The sequence below is a fragment of the Ammodytes marinus genome, assembly GCF_949987685.1.
Source record: "Ammodytes marinus genome assembly, chromosome: 17".
NCBI classification, from domain to species: domain Eukaryota; kingdom Metazoa; phylum Chordata; class Actinopteri; order Uranoscopiformes; family Ammodytidae; genus Ammodytes; species Ammodytes marinus.
Genome location: NC_137221.1, coordinates 14746901 through 14767257, shown reverse-complemented (window position 1 = coordinate 14767257; position 20357 = coordinate 14746901). Strand labels below are relative to the sequence as shown.

At 43.5% G+C, this 20357-nt stretch overlaps 2 protein-coding genes across 3 annotated transcripts; both read right to left on the bottom strand.

The window, feature by feature from the left end:
- Positions 1–4003: 4003 nt before the first annotated feature.
- On the bottom strand, positions 4004–12588 carry sesn2 (sestrin 2). Of its 2 annotated transcripts, none has more exons than XM_080044958.1 (11): positions 11744–12588; positions 10590–10655; positions 9879–10067; positions 8240–8422; positions 7136–7354; positions 6854–6989; positions 6628–6743; positions 6355–6438; positions 4990–5096; positions 4753–4897; positions 4004–4639 (listed from the first exon to the last, which is right to left on the bottom strand). In XM_080044958.1, the coding sequence occupies exons 1-11, from the start codon at positions 12086–12088 to the stop codon at positions 4553–4555; spliced, it is 1677 nt and encodes a 558-aa protein (XP_079901084.1). In that variant the 5' UTR covers positions 12089–12588; the 3' UTR covers positions 4004–4552. The 2 variants fall into 2 exon arrangements, with proteins under 2 accessions (XP_079901084.1, XP_079901085.1); XM_080044959.1 differs by lacking the exon at positions 11744–12588 and adding an exon at positions 11166–11282.
- A 1697-nt stretch (positions 12589–14285) lies between these two features.
- Positions 14286–18927, bottom strand: matn1 (matrilin 1; the record flags this gene model as incomplete). Its single annotated transcript, XM_080045945.1, has 10 exons — positions 14286–14332; positions 14437–14535; positions 14636–14788; positions 14887–15118; positions 15215–15387; positions 15611–15733; positions 16654–16876; positions 17184–17348; positions 17445–17629; positions 18840–18927. 10 exons carry the CDS (start codon positions 18925–18927, stop codon positions 14286–14288), a joined length of 1488 nt encoding a protein of 495 aa, XP_079902071.1.
- Positions 18928–20357: the final 1430 nt, after the last annotated feature.

Below are 20357 nucleotides of genomic sequence, written 5' to 3'. Positions count from 1 at the left end.
CATTGTCATTGAAGCATGCATCTTGCCACGGTAGGTACGCCCTAAAAAATAAATTCAATAATGCTCCTTCCAATAATATACCATCGTTTCCTCTGCTCACTGTTTCAAAACTAAACTTCACTGCTGACTGTCACAGCAGATTTTTATAGAAGCTGGCAAACACACAGATGAAATGATTAGACCACACTGTCAGACAAAAGCAGCTTCCTCTGGTGGGGAGAAGTGTGTGATATTGTTCAGTCAGTTCATTTGTCTGTCTGCCTGCAACAAAAATCCCTTTTACAGCACAAACGAATACTTCATATTCATTACATATTAAGTATGTGTGTTAATGTCCTTAACAGTTTTTTCAAGGGTTGTTTCACCCAACTTGAAAACTTGAATATTGTGTAAGCTGGTATTTAATTGCCACCTCTCATCTACACTTGAATTTGGTGAAAGAGACTTCAGTCTGAACAAACACAGGTGTGATCAGCCAAAGTGATGTCTAATGTAGACTAATCTTCAATCTGAAATAAGATCAAAAATAAGGGTTACAGGAGTATAAGACGGAACTAATACAAAATTTAATTATATCACTTATGCGCTTGTGAAAAAACACCATTGTACTTCTCTCTTTCTAGACTTGTCTAAAGCTTTTGACTCAGTTGACCACGATAAACTTGCACAGAGACTTTTCGACATAGGGCTTTCAGTGCAAGCGGTTGGTTGGTTCTCTAGCTACCTCACTGATAGCTCAATGTGTCAAATACGACCACCACTTTTATTTACTATTTATAAAACAATGTGTCAAGACGTGACGGATTTTCAATGTAATGTATTTAGTTTTTTGTTTGTATGGACAATTTTAACAGTTGCTGCTGCCTGCTTTGGCCAGGTGTCCCTTGAAAAGGAGATTCATTGGGTGAATAATTACTTTCCACTTCTGCAGAATGTAGTAAATTGCACTGTACTTTAATACTCTATAACAATCTTAGCAAGAAAAGCATTCTGTGCTACAAAGCATTAGCAGGAATTCAGTGCACTCTCATAAAATCACAATAACATCACCCTCCATCGTCACACTCGCAAACATCCAAATGACACACCCTTTCCTGCGCAGTGGACTGCAGATAAGCTGCTCCCAGCGGGGGAATTCACACAGGGCAACACATACACTCAGGATTGTTCAGATCTGCAGAGTTTCTCTACTTTTGTGGCCGCTCAGCTCAGACTTTCTCCATTCCTCCTACTCTTCTTTTCTCATTTCTCTATCTTTTTTCTTACCTTTCTCTGTCCCTTTGACTCTCTCCCTCATTAGCAGGAAGCCCCACAGGATGCAGAGTGTGACTGCAGCAAGAATGATAGGACAATGGGAAGAAAGCTGTCACTGAACCCTCACACGAATAACACACACACACACACACACACACACACCCAACCACACACATACACGCTCATGGAGCACATTTAGAAAGGAGCGGGAAAGAAACTGGTGGGGAGGGGGCAATGGAAAAGTAAGGTGTCTCGGCCATCGGGACGTCCTGTTTCCAATATGAGGTCATCATATCCTCCAAATACAGAGGACTGAGGTGGCTGGTATAAGGCATAGGCCTTCATTAACATGTACATAACATGATTACTGAAGATAAACAGTTTAAAATCAGTTTCTTCGCAAGACTTTAGGGGCTCAGTTCCGCTGGGAGCAACAACATTAAGAATATTCCTCAGGTCAAGTCAGTGGCTGAAAAAATGCGTCCCCTGCATTGCGGGAGTGTCCGAGGGTGCCATTACCAGTCTGCATGGACAGACACGTTACTGTCACAGCCCCCAGCTGCTTGGTGGGAAAGCTGATGCAGGATGATGTTAACGTCCATTTCTATATCCCCACCACCACCACCACAAGGTCCCCCCTCTCTCCCCACATCCACGCCCCCTTCCTTCCTGCCCAGCCCCGAGGCTAAAGACAGGAACTGACCTCGTAAAGAAACAGGAAGTGATGAAGACCGGCCTTGGACAGCCTAATCGCGTTTTTCCCCATCCGACCCTTCAAAATCCCACAAAAACTCCTTCACGCAGACGCTTAAAATCAGTTGGGGAAGGAAGATTAATGTTGAGCCCGTCATAATTAACAAAGAAAACACCTGACCACGTTAAACGCCACAGAAAACACCTCAGATAGACAGGACATGTTAAGGAAACATCCAGCCCAGCCTTTTCCTAAAGGTGGCTTTCTATAGGCGCATTGTCGGCATTGACAAATAAATCAGTCAAATTTACTAAAGGTGAAGGCCACAAAATGTACCACAGGCCTTTAATGAGGCCTTAAGTCTGACTTTTGCAATCCCATTAATTAACAAGGTGCAGTCAGCATCCAGATCCTGTGATGAATTATTGTTTGACCTTTGACCTTTTTAACAATAACTGATCCTTCTTGAGTTGACCTTACCTAAAAGGTATTTGCTGAAGATTCCAGTTAAGGCTTTGTGGTTACATTTTCTGGTTGTTTCCACTCTGCCAATATTGCAATGTTGCCTGTTTTCTAAATACCATCCTCTGTGGTGTCCGGGCCAGCAAGAAGAGTGGAAGTACTGGCGGCCACACTTGATTAACCTCTTACGGGCAACTACACAAACTTCCTTTTATCTAGCAGTAAGCACTCCAGAGTTACCCAATTTTCAAAAACATTGCAGTTAGTCAGCAGAGTTTTGACTATTTTAATCAAAGAACGTATAGAGCGCTCTGATGGAAATACTCATCTAGGTTAGTTTGGTACTTCCAGTGTCCTTTTACCTACTGTAGTTCAACTAACAGTTGAAGTTCAGAGTTTATTTCACAGACATGTGAACTACAGGCAACTTCCTCCACATATTTAGAACAAAACAGCAAATTGTCTAAAGTAAATCAATTTAAGAAAGAAATGTGGGGGCTATTTCCCCTGGATCATCTTTTACCTGGGATTCCCAAAGTTTGCTGTCAAAATAAAGTCAAAAATATATAAAGGGTATAGGCTACTATAAAGAGGTGAGGCCTATTACATTTACAGAAATGATATGATAAACAGAGCAGACATACCCGACCCAAATAAAAACGACGTTATCCCGGGGAATCCTGGAGCCGGGCTCACGGGAGCAGAGCTGACAGTCCGGTGACTCGCGGGGCGCACGGAGAAAAGTCGCAATCTACTAACTGCCTAAGCAAGTGAGAAGAAGTGAGCGCGCGCCTCGCCCGGAAGGCTTGGGAAACGGACTTGACGCGCGCAAAGAGGTCCAGCCCAGAGGCAACGCGAGCGTGCAATGGCCAGTTTAAAGATGACCGGTTATATTTTATAAAATATTCAAAATTATTCTTATCTACACTGAAATAAGGATAACTATTGTTTAGCCCATAATATGAAGAACGTATACAAATAATTATGATCCTGTCATATGACACTTTTAACCATTAGGCGATCACTTCACACATTCAGTTAGGAACATGTTGTCTATCGGAGTGCAAGTGCAACGTACGAAACACACCGTCCCTGGTGTGAATTACAGGAAGACTGAATGAGAAGTGTGATATCCGCGTAGAAATCAGCAAAACACGCTGAGGCTGCCCTGTGTAGTGCACTAGTGCTCATTGATCATCGTATTAAAAAGCATGACAACTAATTTAAACGTGGGTTAAAATCAATCGGCCATCACCAGGTCACGCAGTCCCAGCAGTTACCCAAGGAAGAAGGACAAATGTAGTTTTACACTGTTACAATCCACCTCGAAGAGTGAATCGACTGGATAGACTAGGGGTGACATCTCACATTCCTTCAGGTCTTTGTCTCCATCTTGTGGCGGATCAATGTAACTGCTGCGACACATCCATAAGTTTGGACTTTTAGAGTTTTTTGTGGCCTATACTAATCATGAAATCATAAAAATCTTAAGTCAAAACATGTTTTTTATATAGCAATGACTTGACTGACAAACACACCATTTTAATGGTATAAAGATACTTTTTAATTGTATATAAAAATACAAGTTTTTACAAAATGTTATCTCAGCATACGTGCTGCAGACACAGATGACTGAGGCATGAGTAGTCATGGTGTGGTGAACAATGGTTATCCGTGGTTGAAAGACACTGTCCTGAACACGCATTAAATAAACAGCATAGATTCTGCAAAGGAAACACTTGAATCATGATAATGATGATTTAGTTACACCAGACACAATATCACCTGCATACCTTGCATTCAGCATGTTGCTATGCATGTGTGTGATAGAAACGTGCAAGTTATTCAGAACAACACTTGGAACTCAAGTGGGGAGAGGAAACCTGATCAATTTCAGTGCAAAATAAGTAACATATTCTAAATATCAGATATCCCAGTCGCAAAGCAGCATCAAAAAACATTAACACTGAAACATAAGATATGCATATACAAACGTTCATTGTAGTGTGTGCGTGTGTGTGCGTGTGCGTGTGTGTGTGTGTGTGTTTAGGATTGTCTATCCATTTTGTGTTATGCATTGGGCTGTGGTACATCACAGCTGGCTCAGCACCTGCAAAAAACATGTGTATGAGAGAGAGTGTGTCATCTCATGTAGTGTGTGATGGCTCGTAAGGTGTAAAGGAGGGCTGCTTGTAGCCGGGCTTCCATCACAATGAGGTTTGCATGAATCTGCAAAACAAAAACAAGAAAGAAATCACTCTTTGTTGAGAGAGACAATGCTTCACGATGTCAAATCCATCATTCATTCATTGTGGTGTAGCGGTCTTTGAACTTGCTGGTACCTTTTCAGAGTGTCTGAAGTGTCTCCAGAAGGCGTGGTAAATGCGTGCCGTGGTCTGCTCGGGGTGACAGGCCATGGTTTTAACAAACACCTTTAGAGAACGCTCCAACAACTTGTTCACGCTGCCGTAGTCATAATCGTCGTAGCTGCACAGGGTACAATGATGGAAAAGTTATAGACACTGCAGAGACAAAACACCTAATGCAAATGGATTCCTAACAGTGCGTGACACACTGACCGTATCCCAAACAGACAGTGGATGTAGTTCCACAGAGCTTTTCTCAGCGTGTGAGTGTCCACATCTTCGTGCATGGCCATTCTGTTATAGGTTAAGTTGCTCACAACCTGCAAAGAGACAGATAAATCTTATTAGAATGTGCTCATTCAGTCTCTTCTCTTATTTATTCGGTACAGCGGTTCAATTTCTTTTTTAACCATGTAGACCAGGACAGGAAAACTTATTAAAGTCAAAACCGAGCAACAGAATGGGGAAGAAAGTGGGTTTAAGTGACTTTGAACATGGCAATGTTGATGGTGCCACCGGGCTGATCTGAGTATTTCAGAAACTGCTGATCTACTGGGATTTTCACTCACAAGCATCTCTAGGGTTTACAGAGAATGGTCTGAAAAAGAAAAAATATCCAGTGAGCGGCATTTGTGTGAACGTAAAATGCCTTGTTGATGTCAGAGGTCAGAGAAGGTGGGGCAGACTGGTTCGAGATCATAGAAAGGCAAAAGTAACTCAAATAACCACTCGTTACAACCAGGCTATGCAGAATACCATCTCTGAACGCACAACACGACCAACCTTGAAGCAGATGGGCTACAGCAACAGAAGACCACACCAGGTGCCACTCCTGTCAGCTTAGAACAGGAAACTAAGGCTACAATTCACACAGGCTCACCAAAATTGGGCAATATAAGATTGGAAAAATTATGAGTCTCGATTTTAGTGGCAAAGTTCAAATGGTAGGCTTTGTAGGTAGAATTTGGTGTAAACAAAATGAAAGCATGGATCAATCCTGACGTTCACCATCAACCATGCCACATTCAAAGTCACTTAAACCCCCTTTCCTTCCCATTCTGATGCTCGGTTTGAACTTCAACAAGTTGTCTTAACCACATCTACATGCCTAAATGCATTGAGTTGCTTCCGTGTGATTGGCTGATTAGCTTTTTGTTTTTACAAGCAATTAAACAGGTGTACCTAATAAAGTGGCCGGTGAGTGTATAGCATTCTGCAGTCGGAAAAAGCTGATTTAGTAGTCATTTTCTCATCTGGTTTTCTTCATATTTTAATTCATTTGGTCATTTCTACTTCCCAGAGTATAAAGCTGGGCTGTTTTGGTTGAAGACAACTATGCTTCTTCACTGACAGTCCTCTCCCAGCAAGTGTGAAAACAAGCATGTAGGCCCTGCATGACTTCCTTCAGATCCAAAGTTGTACCCAGTTAAGAATATATATCAATTAGTTCAACTCCCTGGTTCATAGATAGACTTGGCATATTATCCACATACTGTATATGTTTTAGTACAGTTTGTTATCAGATTATTGGTGTTCATTAAATGACTTCTCTTCTATGAGGTTAAAAGGTAAAGGTACCTGGAATTTTTCATCCAGGAGCTGGCCCATGTCTGGCAGAAGTCTGTTGACCAGAGAGAAACCGTGGTCCTCCCATGAGTAGTCCTGCACAAATCAGACAGCAACATCACCAAACACAGGTCTATGAAACTTAGCACAAACACATAAAACACTGTGCTGGGTAAAAAAGTATGTAGAAATGAACCGGTTACGGTCTACGCTTAAAATGATCAACTTGCTTCAATCTACCTGGGCTCTCAATTAAAGGCATTTAGAAATACATTTCAAAACTACCTGGGCTCTCATAGTGGGTGGAGCCTGCTCTCCTCTGGGGGCAAAGTCCTCGTATCTGAACTCTGGCTCCTCCACCAGATGCAGCAGCAGGTGGGGCGGTGCTTCCCGCACCACCGCTGAACGAGCACCACAAAAGAGGAAGCAGTGAGGAAACAAGTGTCAACAAAATGGCTGACAGTGTGATGCGTGGGATAAACAGGTAATGATAAACAGGTATGTCCTCTACCTGTTGGTATGCTCTCGCTCCTCTCCCTCTCAAAGCGAGTAACCATCTCCTCCTGCGTACACTCCTCCTCCTGCTGCTGCTGCAGCTCCACCATCCTCTTCATCAACACTTCCACCTCCATCGCTCCGTCAACCAACTGGAGAAGAGCAAAAGATGGAAGGGCTTGAGCAAGTGACCTCAATGAGACGGCAATGGAATGGAATGAAATACATCTTTGTCCTTGTCCTGTTAAAATTGTTAAGTTTCGACCTGAGGTGAACAATGACATTGTGTTTGACTCACCTCTTGCCTGCCGTCCTCATGGGCAGGACTATGAGGGCTACGAGGAACGTGACGGGGTGATGGGGGTTTGAAGGTATGACCACCAATGTGGTCGGGCTCAGGGTTTAGTCCACAGCCCCACACGAACGAGCAGAGAGAGTGAGCGTGCGCCATCAGCACCACAGCATGTATGAGTTCAGCCAATGACCAGCGAGGGTCTGCTCCAGGACACACCAGCTCCTGCAGGACATACAGCTGCTGGTAAGTAAAGATGTATGCATTTGTTGGATCCCAACAGGAGTTAGTTGGTTTATTATTATTTTTATTATAACTTTGGTCCAGACTGCAAAATCTCAAAGATTATAGGAGGGATGTCATTGACATTCCCCTCAGGATAAACTGTAATAACTTTAGATATTGCTTAACTTTTCATTTTTCATTACCTGGTCCAAATTTGTATTTGTCCTAATTGTGTGTTCTGAAGTCACGATCGTCAAATTCAGAGGAGGATAAAATTAAACAAACACCTGTCGATATAGTGTGATATAGTATCACAAAACAAAGAGTAAGCTACAAAATCTTCAGAAAGTATTTTATCTGCATCACAGTGGAATAAATATAACTTACATTAAATCCTTCCTGTTTAGTGGATGTTAACTTGGTTTGCTATGGACCACTGACATTACATAAAATGTTTTTTACATTGCGTCTATTTAAAATTGCAAAACACACGGAAAAGTTTCTTTACATGAAGACTGTCAGGTTCCAAAATATAGTTTACTACTATATTTTAATGTCTGCATTCTGAGCATGTAATTGTATCTACTGCATACACTTTCTACTAAAAATAGATTACCACAGTGCATTGCATCACATGGCTAAACCACACCTGTTACTTATGAGGCTAAATAATTATTCATGAGTGTGTGAAATAATAATTGACTGTTTGCTCAAGATTGAACCATTGAATGTCTTTTATAGAAAGAGAAATGAGCGAGTTATTTCAGATCTGGACAAAAGTCCCAGCCAGGTGCAGTGCACTAAATCATGTTACTATTCCATGATGACAGTCGAGGAGCAGCAGTGTGAGACACGGGGAGTGAGTGGGTGGGTGTTGTGTCTGACCTGGATGTGCTGCTGCGTGATGAGCCAGGGTCTGTGTGCCAGCAGCTTGTTAAGTGTTTGTAGGCTGCTCAGTTTGCTGGGAGCGTGCTTGAGGCCGCTCAGCCAGCTCTCCTCTCCGCCAGCCTCCAGGAAGCCTGCGCTGTGCTGCTGCACCAGGTACGGGCAGTGGTGGCGAGCTGCAGCCTGCAAAAAAAAACACCAGGACGAGTTAAAACAAGGACAAAACATTTAAAAGAATAATACACTCTACACCATCCCTTAAAAGCTCAATAGCTGGTCTGTGTAAAACAACTACATAATGCATAAGAGCCGTCTGTGCCTGTAAATATAAAAAGGTATCGGAGGTTAAAGCACCATTACTAAGCTTCTTCACCAGTAGATCATTTTGAATCTAATATATGGCATTTGTGAAGCGAAAGGGCAGCTAATGCGACGCATCTATGAGCAATGACAGTCATTAAATGTTTATGAGGATCACAGTCTTTGGCAGGGATGTTTGTGGCTCGCTATGATACAGTAGCTGGATAACCTTGCAGAAAATATTAAGCACTACGTGCTGAGTCCATTTTGCATATGTCCTCTTTCACTTTAGAACAGGTTCATTCAATATGTTCCCATATTTAGGTAAAGAAAATGTTAGGTTGTAAAATTAATTAAGTCTTGTTTATCATTTTCCTTCATGCCTTTCCTTTTTTTTTTTTTTTTTTTTTACTTTATTTGTATTGCAAACAAGATTGGTTGAAATTGTTTGTAACCCTCTGTTATGTCCACTTTGCACACGTTCAAATGAAAAAACATTCAGATTGTTTTTAAATGGCTTTGCCTGATTTTTGTAATGAATTTTTAAGTAATGGTTAACTTTAACCACTGTGTACTGAAATGTTCCTTCTTCGAACAACTGATTCCATATCGACATAAATATGTTGTATAAATTTTGAATCCCTTTAATGATCTTATTGTTTCAGAAAAACATTGCATCACCGGACAAGAGTCAAGTCACCATTTTTACGGCTGCAACAAGTAAAGCAGGAAGTTTGATGAAAGGGTTAGTCGCTGACAAGAGTTATTAATGTTGGTCCTTTCTAATCCAACTGCCCACACATAAAACACACTTAACTAACACATTTATTTTATTAGCTGCAGCTGTGCGCAATGTCCCTATGAAAGGTTCTGTTGGAAATGTTGAGAAGCAGAAGTGTAAGTAATTTTATTATTTATTTACTGCAGCTGAATCGGTTGGGACTGCGACATTAATATAACTGTACAACTAAATTAGTGGTCCAACTACCAGCGTAGGCAGGAATGATGGTAACGCCATAGATCTTAAATTAGTAGATGTGTTTGTATAAGAAAGAAAAAAAGATTAAAATAGAAATACATTTGAATAACAACACTTTGGCACCTTTCAGTGTTTAGGCTTTTAGTGAAGAATAACAAATAATCTCACAAACATAAGTGTTTTAGGAAACTGCTTCGATTGCATTGGAGCTATTTGCAGATCTTCATCTGAAGTTTTATTTTTAATTAATCTGTTTAAATTCAGGTGTGGACATGAAACTGTTTCCGCATTCACTGGTGTTTGTTGGAAAGTTCCGGTAGGCTTCACTAATCAGCAACCGTACATTGTGTTTTTTCTTACCATAACAGCAATGTAATGTCTCCAGTGATGGGGCAAGGGCCCGTCCAAATCCAGCAAAGCATGCTGGGTCCTCAAGAAGCAGCTGAGGTACGCAGGGTGCAGCGCCATCACCATGGTGATGTGATCCACGCGGCCCGATGAAAGAAAAGATTCTATAAGGATTTCTTGGTCCGGCCCTTCTTTCAACACCTGAGGAGGAGCAAGACACAAAACATGTTATATACTGTACAGATATAAGAAGCTTTTAAAAGAGGTGATACAACACTCCCACTTTCTCCAGTGGAAAGCTTGGAATGAGTACCATGAAATCAGCATTTTCAATCCTCAGCTTTGGCAACACATGTCTGGTGTTGCTTCTCTCGATGACATGAAGCAACAGGCACTTAAGTATTGCAGCAGAATAGCCAGCTACACTGCTTCCACTAGCACTGAATTTGGACATGTCTAGCAAACTAAACAGGAAAATTTATTTTAAATGTCTATGAAACAATATTCATAGTAACAGCTTGCACAAACATCTATACCCCTGATTTGACTGTTTGCCATGATGTCATCCTGATTAGAATTAAAGTGTGAATCAACCTGTATAGTGTACGCACATAATATGAGTAGTTTCACACTGAAAAGCTAACAAAACAGTTAATTATCTTTAATAATAAAGTCTCTTAAATAACTGAATACATGTACTTTTAAAAAGATAGCCATACACACCTGTGTTTCATGGATAAATGCACTTGGACCTGATGCCAGAGCACGGGGGATTTCAACTCCTTGTTCCTAGGGATAAGAAGGAGGACACCGAAAGTTGAGGTAATTATACAGTGAAATATTAATGAATTTAATTTCTGATTACTCTGCCAATTATCTTCCAGATTAATCTATCATCATGCTCGCTATTAAATAACCTTATATTTGTTTGCATTTCTGCTTGATAAAAGCAAACAACAAATCTGCCATTAAAATAGCTGCTGATTATTTCTCTGTTGAAGAACAAATCTACTATATCAGTTTTACATTAAAATGTCTAAAATCTATAAATAAAATACATGACTTCATGTCAAAATTAAATAAAAAATCTTAAATGCCAGATTGTCCATAAATCACCCCCTTTTTACTCTAAAATATATTTGATATAGCGTCACTATAGACTAGTCTACATGTGCAGAGAGCGTCGTCCCCCTTGAACTTGACCAGACCTACTTAGAATTTAGCCAACTGTACTGTGAAACGGGAGAGATCAGTTTCACGACTTGCTTGATACGTAACCAAACTTCGCGTTAAACTCACCGACATCATCTGAATATTGGCAGCAAATTGTCACAAGAAAACGGTTGTTATATCCGACGGAGGAAATAGATCAAGTGAATGTGCGCCACACGCAGCCCTACTTGTTTCTAGTGTGCTGCCTAGGACAGACCCGGGGGGTGTGTCTGTGTGAGTGTTTTTCAGGGCACCGGGAGGGGGCGGGTCCGGCCTGCTTGTTTGTGCACAGAGCAGCGCAGTCTTGCATCACCTTCTACAGTTCAACGTCTGATGAAATATCCAGCAACCTGACAGAAATGGTAATCAGCTGATAACTGCAGCTGGTTATCTTGACAACTAATAAACAACCTTTCACCTAATCAAGGAATTTCATAGTCTCGCAAAGCCAGACCAAACTAGGAATTTCATAACGACGAGACAAAACTAAAGGTTATCAAAAAATAAAATAAAATAAGGCAAACTCCGGCCTATTGTCAACATATTTCTCATGCCACCTCCCTGTATAAGTTTCTTCTCTTCAGTGTTTGCGGTCTGACTTGTGTGAATTCTGCAGACATTAATAAGCACAAAGAGGACTGTGATTTCTGTCCCATCATCATTACCTGTGCGGTTCGCAGCAGCTCTGTTGCTCTCTCCCGTACCTCCTGGAGCGGACAGGAGCGGGACAGCTGCAGCAGGTGCAGGAGTGTTTGTTTGTTGAGCTGTTCCGAACCGGGCCGGTCCAGTCCTAAACCACCCATGAACCCTTGGCTCAGCTGCTCCAGAGCCGCTGCTCGCTCGTCCTCGTCCCTGCTGGACAGCCGCGCTATGCTTTTCCCAGACTGGCCAGCGTCGGTCCCCAACTCTGGCTGGTGGCGACACGAGCGTCCAGAACCGGACAGAACTGGTCCCGGTGAGTTTTCTCCATTAGAATGCCAGGTAAAGCCTGACACCGAATTATCGGCCATCTCTTGTGTTGGTACCCTTGTACCAGTCTTACAGGCACCTAGCGTTACTGCTAGCTGCTGTTAGCTGAAGTATTAACCTTACCTATCGTATGTCCATGAACCTCACCGTTAACGTAAGCTCTACGCAAACGTTGGTGTCTTTATTGCCAAATGCCTGAGGTGTCCGTTGCCTGTCTTCGTTGAACGAACACTCATCTGCTCCACTAATCATTAACGCAGGCGGTCCCCCTTTAAAGCCTCCACACAGCCGGCTTCCCCACCGTAGAGACGGGCAGGCGATGTTAGCTCACGGAGCTAGCCTAGCCGCTGGTAGGCTAGCAGATGCTGCAAACTGTTCTGACGACGTCCCGATAAATAACTAAAACACCATGAATCCAGTGGTTCAGTCGGACTGGCCTCGCAGACTAGAACACACTTTCATTTAAGTTCAAAACCGGCCTTCATGCGGCTCCGAGCACTGTTTACACTTTACAGACTTCAGTTGCTCTGAGTCCGAGAACTTTCTTTATGCCAGTGCGACGTCATCGTGACGTACAAGGAACCTTTTATTATAGAGAGGCTGTAGCCATGGCTGTTATGTAGCCCGCACAGGGTGCATTCATTCTGAACCCAGAAAAATGGTCCTGTAATTATGCTTCATACACAATTAAACTTATTAAGAAATATATATTAAAAGTTTGATGGTTTCTAGCCAATACCTGAATATGTTTTTGCTGATTTACTGTTTGTATTTATTTATTTTTGTAACAATTTTTCTAAAACTATAGGCTAATAGAAAACTGGCAGGCTATTTAAGAATAATGATCAGATAGGCTATAAATCATACTGTATCTGTATTCTGTATGTTTGCAATATTGGTTATGAGCTTTCTTTAGTGAAGTATTAACTTTTATTGCTAATACAATTTACTTTCAAATTAATGTAGATTTATTGTACTTGCTCTGTCCATTTCATAATCTGGTACAGTATAAAGCAGCATATTTGGAGTTTTGAATAGAGTATAGATCCATATTTGATCTGGTCCTGATTGCTGCAATCTATGAATAATTTTTGCTATTTAAATGGCAACAGAAGATATTCACAATGGCAGTCATTTACAACATTAAATGACTGCCGTTGTGGAAATTTTTGACGGTGAAGTGAAACTGTTGACCCTTTAGCTGGGAATACCTTGTGGTCCTTGGGGTCCACATTCTGGAGCCAAAGACCATAGGAATAGTCTGTGTACTTTTAATAGTTTTTTATATGTATTAATAACTTACTATGTAAAAATAAGATTTTTTTGTGCCTTGTGTGCATTTGTATCTGGAATGTTAATTTAGCATACAATAGTTTCACAATTGAAATGTACTTCCTGAAACACCTTTATTTATTTAGAGAAATAAAAAAAAACATCAATGCCTTATTATCCGACATATATCTTATTAAATTACCTTTCAAATATACCATATATTATATTACATACCTTTGTGTGGGGGTACAAAAAACAAGTTTTCAGATATGAGAGGAGAGTGAGGAAAATATGGCAGTTGCAGATATAAACAGAGATTTGTGATGCTGCAGCTCCATTTGACAGGACATGACAGAGACTCTATGGGGTTTGAGGAAAAATCAAAATTGTGACAGTGACAAAGAATAAAAACCTTCAGGATACCGTTTCCCTATGAGGGAAGACTTTTATTAACAAACACACAGGCTGGCTATGGAGGATATGACCTTCGGAGCGCGCGCACACACACACACACACACACACACACACACACAGAAAGGTGTAGTCCCCATGGCAACCGGCGCTTCGTATCCCAGGAGACCCAAGGGTGGAAGAGGTATGACCAAGAGAGGAGGGGGGCAGAGCTCAGGATACAAGCAGAGGTCAATATTCACACACACCCGCAAACACACACGTAGGAGTTCCTTCATTTTACAGGAAATAAAAAGTGTGTGTGTGTGTGTGTGTGTGTGTGTGTGTGTGTGTGTGTGTGTGTGTGTGTGTGTGTGTGTGTGTGTGTGTGTGTGTGTGTGTGTGTGTGTGTGTGTGTGTGTGTGTGTGTGTGTGTGTGTGTGTGTGTGTGTGTGTGTGTGTGTGTGTGTGTGTGTGTGTGTGTGTGTGTGTGTGTGTGTGTGTGTGTGTGTGTGTGTGTGTGTGTGTGTGTGTGTGTGCGTGCAGATGAAACTGTGGAGAGTGGGATGTGAACCCTCAGACGATTTTGTTCTCAAGCAAGGCGATCCTCTTCGACATGCTATCTAGTAAATTTTAGTCAAGGACAGCAACAATGAAGACAGATATGACAAAATGATAACGTTACTAATACCCTCCCACCCAACCTCACAATCCCAGACCGTGTCACCCGCTGTAAAAAGGATATATTTTTTGGTGAGAGCCTGTAGAGCATCTTCTACTTTCTTTTGGAACTTTACCAGAGAGTCGCATTCGCAAGGGTCCTCCTCTGTGGGGACAGAACAAAAATTCAAGTTTTGAGTTATTGCACCGGTATAGGCAGCAAAACAAGGTGTATTCAATGTTTATATTGACTCCTCATGTGTGACCTTGACAGATGTTGATCTGCAGCTTCTTGGCGATCTGGGTCATGGCCTTGAAGTCGGCAGTGTAGAAGTAGTGCTCTCCAGTCGGCTCAGAGGCAATCTCTTTCAGCTCGTCCTCCACTGCGTTGCCCACTCCAACGGCGTACATCTTGAAACCTGTAAGATATGCACACACACACACACAGGTTCGTCTGTATCTTATCTGCTTAATTTACACATGTGCAATAAGAAGTAACTCATCCCCTCCCTCTCACCGTTCTCCTTGGCCTTCTTGGCAGCCTCTCCGATGTAGTCCTGGCTGCGGCCGTCAGTGAAGACGATGCCCACCTTGGTGACTCCGGGCCGGGCGCCCTGACCGGGGCTGAAGCTGTTGTCAGACAGATAGCGCAGAGCCTGTCCTGTCATGGTCCCCCTCTCCATGTAGGCCATCTTCTTCACCGCGTCCTTCAGGTCCTTCTTGTTGTTCCAGCGTCCCAGGGGAAACTCCTTCAGGTATGAGATGGAAACATGACGTCAATACGGAAGAGAAGTTAAGCCAGATTACTGGGTGACTCCCAAGTGCCGAAAAACACAAACACGCACCTGTCTGACTGAGCTGGAGTACTGCACCAGCCCCACGTGAGCCTTGGCCTCAGAAACATCCAGCTTGTCCACGATCTGGTTGATCCACTTCTTGACCAGCTCAAAGTTCTCGGGACGCACGCTCTTGGAGCCGTCAATAAGGAACACCACATCTGTCGCCGAGTTGCTGCAAGCTTGAGATGTCAGATACACAACAGTAGACGTTATCATGTGAGCACCCTGACCACGCTTGGATGATAACCTTCAAACACACATGCGCACACACACACACACACACACACACACACACACACACACACACACACACACACACACACACACACACACACACACACACACACACACACACACACACACACACACACACACACACACACACACACTAAACGCACTCACCACTGCAGCTGCGACCATCGTCCATGAGGGTAAAGCCATCTTTGCAGGCACACTTGTATGATCCGGGGCTGCTGATGCATACCTGCGCACAGTCATGATCCCCGGTGGCACACAGGTCCGTCACTGTGTGTGTGTTTGTGTGTTTGTGTGCAGAAAACACACGTGCACGCAGTGGAATGTATGTTGAGGCACACACACACACAGACAGGAGGTGGGGGTGGTTGGGGTTAGGAGGAGAGAATGAAACTATGTCAGTTTGAAAACGGGGGAAATCTAGCCTTGATGTTTTAATGATCCACTGTGACCTGCGGTCCACCTGAATAGTTTGTAATGTGTGGATGACCCATGAATCCAGTGGATCCTTAAACGAACAGGTGGAAGAGATTGGAAAAGCCTCAAATAAAACAGAGCCGTTTGTCTGTTTTTCTAAGGCACAGGCTCATCCAATAACAATCCGACACTGCAAGCATGCAACTCTGCCCTTGGATGAATACATCTGCAGCGATATTGGCTGCTGCAGAGCGAGTGGCAGACAGCAGTCGAAACTGCAGCAGACTGGGAGAGCCAAAGGGCGTCACTGATTAGAGGTTTAATGATTGTCACTAATGGATCGGTAATTACAGAGAGATCAGTCTCGCCTCTCGCTTATGGGAGAGTTGACAAAAGAACAGGAGTGAATTTCCTTCCAAAATGTTGTTTCTGCCCTGATGTCCTTGTGCGCTGGGAATATTTAATGAGTTTTGGATGATTGAGTGAACATGTCGTAGTCTTGTTGAGGCAGAGCGGAGGACAAAAGGGAGGACACAATAGACTGGAATGAAAAGATGACAGTCCTGACACCTTACCCTCAGTATAGGGAGGCCAGCAGATAGCTCTCGCCACAGACATGATGGATTATGATGATGACAGTTATTCTTTTCAGCAATCTTTGTCTATGTCATCACTAGGGAGTAGTTTAAGGCATCTGTTCCCCTTACTGTAATCAATAAAGCCCTCCTCTTTCCGCCTTCCTCTTCCCCTTGCCTCCTCCCTTCCCATCTTACCACAGAAGGCCTCCTGGAACTTCTTGGTGAGCTTCTCGATGACGCTGTAGCTCTCCACATAGTCTGTGTGGTCGTCTAGGGGTTCACTGGCCATTTGCTTCAGGGTGCTCATATCCACTCGCCCCACACCAATGGCAAAGATCTCAATACCGGCATCCCGCGCCCGCTGAGCCACCTCCTTTATGTTGTCCTGGGGACGCCCGTCTGTCACAATAATGGCCACCTTTGAAGGAAGAGGAGCAAAATCGGGTTTCAAAAACAATCAGGATCATACTCATAGAAGTGTGTGTGTGTGTGTGTGTGTGTGTGTGTGTGTGTGTGTGTGTGTGTGTGTGTGTGTGTGTGTGTGTGTGTGTGTGTGTGTGTGTGTGTGTGTGTGTGTGTGTGTGTGTGTGTGTGTGTGTGTGTGTGTGTGTGTGTGTGTGTGTGTGTGTGTGTGTGTGTGTGTGTGTGTGTGTGTGTGTGTGTGTGTGTGTGTGTGTGCGTGTGTGCGTGCTTGTGCGTAAACTCTTTTTAAATGTGTTTCTGACCTTGCTGATGTCAGGGGATTTGACACGAGCGCCCTCGCCCTCACTGAAGGCCACGTTCAGGGCAAACGTGATGGCCAGACCCGTCATTGTTCCTGTGGACAAGGGCTCGATCTTGGTCACAGCCTTAATCAGTCCGGCTTTGGTACGGTGTGTCTTTAGCGACACCTGCAGATGATAATGTCAAGGTCAGTGTCATAAAATAGTCTGACAAAGAAGTAAAAACTTTGCTCGGTGCTCCTGAAGGCTCTCTGAGCCCCGTACCTCGTTCTTGACGCGGCTGGCATAGTTGACAACTCCCACACGGGTGGCATTTGGTCCAACATCCAACCCCTCAATGACCTTGGCCAGGAAGACCTTGACCTGCTCAAACTCTGAAGGGCGAACACTCCGGCTGCTGTCGATGATGAACACAATGTCCGTGGGCCGGGTTTTGCACAAACCTGCCGCTGCACATGAGGAGACAGAAGGAGATTGCTGTGTATTCACATCCTAATAATTTGTGTGAAATATGGACGGGTAAAGAAATGAGTTGATCGAGACATGGGGTAGGGTGGGAGGAGCGTGGGGAGAAGGGAGGTATTGAGAGGTTGAAGGAAGGGGAAGAGGCTGGTGAGAAAGTGGGAGGAAGCTGAAAAACAGGATGCAGGGAGGCGAGGGTGGACGGAGAGATGGAGAAATGCCTGGTCAGAAAAACAAGGATAACGGACAGAGAAAAATAACAGATACATTAAAAATTATATAAAAAGGAACCTTTGAGATGATAATAATATTTATAAATAATTAACAAATTAGTTAGACTGTAAAATGTAGTGGAAAGCTCAGAGAGAATGGCTCTTGATTTTTTTGGCCAAAATTCGATGCAAACTTTTTCAAAGTTTAAACTGCTGAAAACAGCTGATGGAGCTACCTAAACCATGTGAAAAAAATAAAATTATTACGCTTAGAGTGTTTGCAACTGGAAGGAATTCCTGGATTTTCAGTGAGGCTTTGTCCTTCTTAAATGAAATGTTAAAACTTCCAGTGTGTGTTTAACATCACCGATCTCCCTTCTCACCCTTCACCTCTCTCCTTCCCTTCAGTTTTGTCATCTTACCAACTACCCCATCACACACACATACTGTACCCACTCAGGTCTCTCTCTCTCTCTCTCTCACTCTCTCTCTCTCTCACTCTCTCTCTCTCTCACACACACACATACACAGCGTACAAACTGCCACACTCCCACCCTGAAACAAGTCATTCAAACTCTGCATGAATACCGTCCAACCACTACTAAATAATTACAGTATTGAAACAATTATGCCTGCCAATTTCTATGTACAACATAATCATTCTTTTTCAGCTCTAGGAGTTTACACCATGTGCAACTAGTTTCACACACATCATGCCACCATGGATGAATGGAAAAGAGGGAGAGGGAAAACCGTTGCAAGGATGAAAGTTGGGTCAAGACAAGTAAAATAGAGGAATTGAGGAATATGCCTTTAAATAATTTAATGCTGTTTGAAATCAAGAAGTTGTGTATCACTTTCTTGCAAAATGTATTTTCTAAGGTTTACTGTTCGCTGGATGAGGAGTGAAAACCCAGTATTAAGCTGTCATGTATCACACCATCAGAGAGACTAGAGTTAAGGGTTAAAAGGTCATGGTTCTTACCCATGGCGGCGGCCGTGCGGAGGTCCACAGTGGCCTGAGCGCCCATGAGGCAGAGCAGCAGCAGGAAGAGCGGCGGGGTAGGCGTCATGGTGACGGGCGGCGCAGGATGAGGGCTGAGCAGTGAACGCGGGGGTCTTTGGGGGTCTGAGCGCGTCCGCAGACCGTCCTAGTGTGGGAGGCAAGAGCAGGGTGAAGGGAGTTCCAGGCAAGGGAGACGGCCACAGAGTGAGACTGAGTGACTCCGAGCTGCAGGTTATCAATGCAAGTGCTTGACACACTCAGCCCACGGCACCCCCACCCCACCCCACCCACACCCTGTATAGTTGCAGTGTGTGTGTGTGTGTGTGTGTGTGTGTGTGTGTGTGTGTGTGTGTGTGTGTGTGTGTGTGTGTGTGTGTGTGTTTGTAAATGTGTGTGTCTGTGGGAAAGAGAGGGAAATACCTGCTCTGGGAGGACCTAAAATGGTGGGCAAGGAAAGACAAACACACCTTGATATGGCTAGGATGGACAGGTACGTGTGTGTGTGTGTGTGTGTGTGTGTGTGTGTGTGTGTGTGTGTGTGTGTGTGTGTGTGTGTGTGTGTGTGTGTGTGTGTGTGTGTGTGTGTGTGTGTGTGTGTGTGTGTGTGTGTGTGTGTGTGTGTGTGTGTTTGAGAGAGAGTTAGAGAGACCTGAGTGGGTACAGTATGTGTGTGTCTGGCTGGGGGTACAGGAGCGGCTGGGGTTTGGTGCAGAGCGTGCGCCAACCCAGGCTGGATTTGGCCAAAGCTCAAATAAACACCAACATGAATTCCTCTTTTCTCCCCAGGTTCCCTCGTATAGCAAACACACATTTATGGTGCGGAAGTGAAGGAGAGCCGGCGTACACAGCCCACAGTGTTCACCACTGCTCTGCACCTTGGTGTGTGTGTGTGTGTGTGTGTGTGTGTGTGTGTGTGTGTGTGTGTGTGTGTGTGTGTGTGTGTGTGTGTGTGTGTGTGTGTGTGTGTGTGTGTGTGTGTGTGTGTGTGTGTGTGTGTGTGTGTGTGTGTGTGTGTGTGTGTGTGTGTGTGTGTGTGTGTGTGTGTGTGTGTGTGTGTGTGTGTGTGTGTGTGTGTGTGTGTGTGTGTGTGTGTGTGTGTGTGTGTGTAAATCAATGTGTGTGTGCAGTCTTGCATAAGCATGCATTTCTGTATAACCTGATGTATACAAGCCAAGTCCTGGAACCTTAAGTTCAGGTCAGTTCAGTGCTACTGAATTACACATAACATTTTGTGTTCTTCTGCCCCAAAATGGTAATTTTTCTCTCATCCATCATCCCTACTATTACTACTACTACAGGCTGAAGCCTTGATTATAATATTCTTTAACTCTCAATTTACAACAGAGCAAATTAAACAAACATACACCTATAGATGTTAAGATTGCCTTGATCGCAACCACACCAATAAAATACACCCATTTCCTTTAACCATGACTCTTCTTCCCGCCCTATTTCTCCATCACTTTCCTGTCTGCTGTCAGGTAGGCAGCGGGCCCC

Coding starts and splice junctions, on each gene's coding strand:
- sesn2 (XM_080044958.1), bottom strand. CDS start 12,088: ATGGCCGATAATTCGGTGTCAGGCTTTACCTGGCATTCTAATGGAGAA. Junction 10,068..10,589: donor CATTTATCCATGAAACACAG/GTGTGTATGGCT, acceptor GCTCCTCCTCAG/GTGTTGAAAGAAGGGCCGGA. Junction 8,423..9,878: donor GACATTACATTGCTGTTATG/GTAAGAAAAAAC, acceptor TTTTTTTTGCAG/GCTGCAGCTCGCCACCACTG.